This window comes from Nothoprocta perdicaria, unplaced genomic scaffold (assembly GCF_003342845.1).
Source record: "Nothoprocta perdicaria isolate Ctin4 unplaced genomic scaffold, notPer1 scaffold_147, whole genome shotgun sequence".
In the NCBI taxonomy this organism is placed as follows: Eukaryota; Metazoa; Chordata; class Aves; order Tinamiformes; family Tinamidae; genus Nothoprocta; species Nothoprocta perdicaria.
Window position 1 is genome coordinate 1,277,576 of NW_020454616.1, and position 5,983 is coordinate 1,283,558.

The following is a 5,983-nucleotide window of genomic DNA, read 5'->3' on the forward strand; positions in this document are numbered from 1 at the left end:
AAAAAAAAACAAAAAAAAAAAGGGAAAAAATCCAAAACTGATTAAAAATGCCCCATCCCCTCCAGACGTCAGTAGTGCACGCGCCCCAGAACGACGCCACGTCCCCGTGCAGAGCGGGGCCTGGGGACTTGGCCCTGCAGGGACGAGTGAAGGGGGCAGGCAGGAGGGGGAGGACGGCCTTGCCAGAGGGGCTACCTTTGGTTCTGGGTATCTAGCATAGCAGGGCCTTCCACGTTTGAAATTCTAGGAGCTAGATAAAGATGTAACTTAAATATGATTTCTCTGAATAAATGCTGCCCTGCATTCATACCTTAAAACTTTGGTGTTTCTGGGATTTTCCGTCCTTTAGTTATGCAGGTGCACTACGCTAGTTCCTGCAGAGCAGCCAAACTAGCTCCCAATTTTCCGAGCTTGAGGTGCTTGAGATGACAGTAAGAGACAAAAGAATGATGCTCAAAGTGATCCTGCTGGAGCAGCAAGGGTTGGACAAGATCTCCAGAAGTCCCTTCCAACTGCTACTGATCTGCAGTTCTGTGAAACAGATCTTGCTGGCCACACTTGATACCTGTGCTTGGTCTGCATTTTATTTTCCCTTGGCAAGAAAACAATGCCTTGGTAAGAAAACATGCCTTAAACTTGAAAGGTAGCACGTGACAGCATGCTGATAAGCCATGAATTCTACTGACCTGTGAAATCTGGTGAAGGTTTGTCTAGGTCCTATTTTGTGGGAAGCGGAAATAATATCAGGAAGATGATGCTTACCTTGAGAAAAGACACAACAAGTATTTCCTAAATTGTGAATGGGTTAGTTTCATATGCAAGGCATTATTCCTTTTTATTTGAGGTGCTGTATTGTGTTACTGTTGATTTTTCACAAGATCCAGGGGGAGACTGTAACGCAATGAAAAAAATTACTCGTTTCCCTCCCAAGGATCATTTCCTGCAAGGGCGTTTTGACAGGTGAATTAAGTGAATTATAACAGCTTCTAAACCTGTGCTGTTTGTGCCAAAATAAATTCAGGGCTTTAGATTAGATACTCTAGGAGTTTTGCTCTGCTGACTGATTTCTTTTAGCCTTGGTCACAGATGGAATACTGGACCAGGACAACCTATTATCCCATAATACATTATAGGCTTTTTCTTTTTCTCCCCTTTTTTTTTTCTTACCATCAGCACTGTGTATTTTAGGAAGTTAAAAGATAATTTACACTTTGGCCAAGGATATTTTAAAGCTGCTTTAAATTATGAAGAATTCTGGATGCTTACACTGGGCAAACTTTTCCCACAAAATAAATATGACGGAGTGGTAGAAGAATCCATCCCACTGCCACACAGGAGAAAGAGGTTGAGGTTAAATCAGGTAATTGGTTATATTACGCTTATACAAGTGCAGATCGTATCACAGCCCATTAACTTCCATCTCATACAAGCAATTATGTCCTCTGAAAGCACAAAGTAAATAAAGGGTTATGGATAGCTATTCTGCACAAGGAAGATGAGCTGATCGTGTCAGAAGGGAAAATCGCCTGTGCTCTGACAGCCGGATGAGCCAAAGCACTCGGGAAGATCCTCTTGCCCCCAAAGCCCGAGGCAAGGGGACAGGAGGGCTGAGTTCTGCTCCAGCGCTTCTGCAGCACGTTCGGTGTGTGACCTAGAGCAAGTCACCAATTCTCGGTTCCTCTTTGGTGAAAATGATGATGAAAATGATGATGAAAATGATGATGGCAATGATATTTATTTTCAGCAGTGCTCTGAGAATTCATTCAATTTATATTTACTTTTTTTTTTTTTTTTCAAATTCCTCTCTGGAAATCACTGAAAACATTAGGGTCCTACCACTACCCCACCACATTATTAGCTGTAAACCAACACAAGTGCGTTGGACCCAAGCTTCAGCCCTACTGCACTTATTATCACAGAATCACAGAATGGCTGAGGTTGGAAGGGACCTCTAGAGATCATCTAGATCCAGCAGGGACACCCAGAGCACGGGGCACAGGGTGGCATCCAGGCGGGTTTTAAAGATCTCCAGAGAAGGAGACTCCACAGCCTCCCTGGGCAGCCTGTGCAGGGCTCTGTCACCCTCACAGTAAGGAAGTTCTTTCTTTCCGTCTTTCTTATTCTCACTATTTGTTCTGTCAGAAAACACCAGACCATTGGGATATGAAAATCATTGTTCAAATCACAGAATCACATACAGAATCAGAGAACGCTTAAGGTTGGAAGGGAACTCTAGAGATCATCTAGTCCAAACCCCCGGCACAGGGCGGCATCCAGGGGGATTTTGAAGATCTCCAGAGAAGGAGACTCCAGAACTTCCCTGGGCAGCCTGTTCCAGGGGTGGATCAATCAAAAATCAAAGTGCAAAATTAAAGTGCAAATCAGTCAAGTACAGGAGAATATCAGGAAAACCCAAAAGATTGGCTAGGTGCAGTAGCTCTCTAGGCTATCTACTTTGCATTTATATTCCTGACTTTCATGCCTTGTTTGCAGTATTAGGTTAGTCTCTTTGACATAGTATGGCTTTTCCTATGCAAAATTAGGCTGTAGCTTTTCGGGGTTCCTTATTATTTTGTATTGTTACTTGTCCAAAGAACTGGCCATGGAAAATTGCATCCTGTGTAGCCACTAATGGATTCCGAATTAAGAACGTGTTGAAGACAGTGGAAAGATTTTACACATCAACCTCAAATAAATACAAGTTTCCTGTTCTGCATCCTCTGAAAAGCTGTTCACTGGCAGACAAGAAATAATGAGGAGTATCATGATTTGGTATTTGGTAACCAGTACCTCATTACCGTGAGGAGGTAACCAGTAATGAGGTACTGGTTACCAAATTAGGGCATGTGCCACATGTTGGGAACTATTGCCTAGAAATCTGAATTTCCAAGGTTTGATCAGGAGTTGAACAGGTTGAACAGGAAATGAGGAGACTCCAAAGGGCACAACTGCCCCAAAGGCAGGATAGCTCCAGAAATAAGCGAATGTCACGGCTGGTGACCTGGAGCAAAAATGGGAGCAGAAGTGTCAGGAACATTGAGTCTGCTCAACACGGTGCATCCATCACACCTCTGAACACCAAGGAGCAAAGAAACACACGCAGAAGATACTGAGGGAGCAGACAGACCACCAGAAAGCTGGCGTAAGAGTCAGTTTTGAAAAACGCAAGCTCATTCATATACGTATGGAAGACACCTGGGAACCGGCTGTTGAAGAGGAGCCTAAGGGGTGAGGGTGGGCAGAAACACATGCTGCGAAGGGGAAAAAGGCCTGTGTGGTTTTTGGCAGCGCATTTAGGAGCGGAGATCCAGAAGAAGGGCGCTCAGAAGCGTGTGGTCAGACAGTAAATTGTAAGCTGTAGACAGCAGAGTCGCTTTATTTTATTCTTTTTCCCGCACAGCTGCACCTTGCTCTGAGGGAACCCAGCCACAGGCCAGGCCGCTCCAGGCGGTCACAACCGGTCAAGAAAAACAAGACACAGGGAAACCAGTTTCAAACGTGAGGAACGCAAAGAGCAGCGAGGCTGCCTGTAAGCAAATGAGCAAGCAAAGTAGCCGTAGCACGGTCCAGAAGCTGGGGGGAGGTGACTCCTTCAGGAGGCAGGATTAGGAAGAGCGTAGGGGCACTCTGCAGGCCGGAGCCCCTGCGGACACCTGCTGCTCCTCCAGGAGGCCCAAGGGAGCCCGTCCTCGTGGCAGCGAGGGCCGCGCAGCGGGGCGCGAGGCCGCGACGCCGTGGGGCAGCGCGCTCTGCTTGCAAGCACCTGCAGCGCCCCATGCCGCGCCAGCCTCCCCTGCGAGCGCCGGGCCGCCCCGGCCCTGCTTCGCTGGCACCCACACCTCGGAGCGCCCTGCTGGGCCGGGGCCAAGGCCAGCGCCAAGCGCCGTGCCAGACCTCGGAGGTGGCTGCGTGCGGGGTCGGGCTGGATGGCGGGGAGCAGGGGCCGGCATCGGCGGGAGACGCGGCGCGTTGGGGCCGGGCTGCCGAGGCCGCCGTGCGGCCGCAAGCCAAGGCGAGCGCGCTCACACGCTCCGGAATAAATCTGCTTGGTAGGGTGGAGTCTGCCTTGTCCTTGCACTACATGCAAATTATATCCCCCGCAACCTCGCTGCAAATATTTTCTGGTTTCTCACACCCTGCCCCGGGCAGGAGCCGGCTGTTTTCACTGCCGATCCGCTGGCTTCTCTCAGAGCTCCGAGTCTGGGCTATTTTGGCTTTAAAGACGCAAGAGAAAGTTGCAGGAAAGGGGCAAGTTGCAACGAAAACAACCCACGAGAGACGCCGAGAAGGGAGGCAGGAGCAGCGGCGCAGCGAAGCCCCGCGCTGCCCGTGGCCGCGCCGCGGGTCGCAGGCAGGCGCCTCCCGCGCTCCAGACCCCGCAGCCGCCCACTCGCTCCACAGAGCTGGCCGCCGCTCCTACCTGCTTGCCCGTGGCGGCCAGGCAGAGCAGCACGAGCCAGCGGCCGGCCGGGACGGGCATGTCGGGGAGTCCGTCTCTGCCTCCTCTTGTCGCTCCTCTTCCTGCCGCCAAACAGAAACTAGATCCTTCCAACCAAGTCCCCAAGCGCCAGCAAGAGAGTAAGGCGCATTTGAGCCGGTTACTTCTCCTTCTTCCTTTCCTTCCTCTCAGCTACACGAGGGGAGAAGAGAGAAGAAGAAAAAAAAAAAAAAAATAAAGCCTGGCTGTAGTTCCCAGAGCATTTCCTCAGACTTGACATGCAGGGTTTTTTTTCCCTCTTCTTGTCCCTCCCTTTCCTTTCTCCTCCCCCTTTTACAAGAAGTTTAGTCACGGCGCCCGCGTTCCTCCTCCTGCCCACGGCAGTTCCCTGCCCTTCTCCTGCCCTCCGGGGCCATCCACCTGCCTGCCGCCCCACGCATCCTCCCTCATCCAGCCTGGTCCTCCCTTGATGCAAAGAGGCACCTTCTGTCCTGCTGTCCGGACTCTTGATACTGAACTGCCCCTTTCCCCACTCTCCTTCCAGGGGACAGCGAGGTGAGAGGACCCAATGCCACACACTGGGTCAGTCCCAAGAGATGCCTTGAGCTAGTGCAGAGTGGCCCCCCCGCTCCCCAAAACGAGCACACTGAGGGCCCAGTGCCCGCAGTGGCAACAACCAGCTCCATGTGGGGCAGCCCGCAATGTCCCACGCCTGCTGGGAGCCTCGGTGCTCGTTCCCAGGAGACAGGGGAGCACAGGGCCACGTGGGAGCGCGGGTGGGAGGCCGGGCAGGCAGCCCCGCGAGCTTACACACCACGTTGAGGTAGGTCAGGAGTGCGCGGCCAACTTGAACTGTGAGTAAGTTGGGCTTTCAGCCATATATTTAGATTTAACTTGATAAAAAAAAAAGTTGTTTATAAGTTATCCTATGCTTGTAAATAAATAAATAAAACTGAACACAAAAATGAAGGGGTTGAAAAGCATTTGGAACTACTCTGCCCTGTTCTCTGCTCAGAGGAGGGATCTTCAAAGCCAGTGAAGATTCAGGACAAACAAAACAGCTGCTGGATTCCTCCCTCTTTGAGCTAACGAGAAGAGCTCACCTACACACCAAAAGCAAGCCCTGGCCTTCACTTCTACACCATATTTGGAGTTCAAAACATCAACTCTTTATGCGCGGCTCGTCCGCTGGCAGGTTCCCACCCTGCCCCGTGCAGGCCGGGAAGGGCTCAATGCCCACGTTCCCATGCGTCCCATGCCATGTCCTGGCGGGCTGGTGGCGCTGGCCCCGGCTTCACAGCGGGACACGGGGCACATTAACCGTGCTGGGTAACGTGCCGGGCTGTGGGCCAGGCGAGGGGTTCTGCTGCACATCCACTGCGAGAGCAGGTGGGCGACGGACCTGTTGGGGATTTTTAGCAAGCTGCAGAGCCCACTAACGTCACGGAACTGTCGCGAGGGCGCGGGCGGCGAGGCTGGCAGGGCCCGGGCGGCGCTCCTCGCGGGAGCGGGACGCTCGCCCCGCGCTGCAGCCTCGCGGCCCGG

General features: G+C 51.8%; 1 protein-coding gene across 1 annotated transcript in view; it reads right to left on the reverse strand.

Moving 5' to 3' along the window:
* TNFRSF11A (TNF receptor superfamily member 11a) overlaps window positions 1-4,480 on the reverse strand; it is a 26,239-nt gene extending 21,759 nt beyond the window's left edge. Inside the window, exon 1 of the mRNA XM_026034564.1 lies at window positions 4,421-4,480. Within this exon, the coding sequence (XP_025890349.1) occupies window positions 4,421-4,480 (60 nt within the window). The remainder of the gene's footprint in view (window positions 1-4,420) is intronic.
* Between the last annotated feature and the right edge of the window lie 1,503 nt (window positions 4,481-5,983).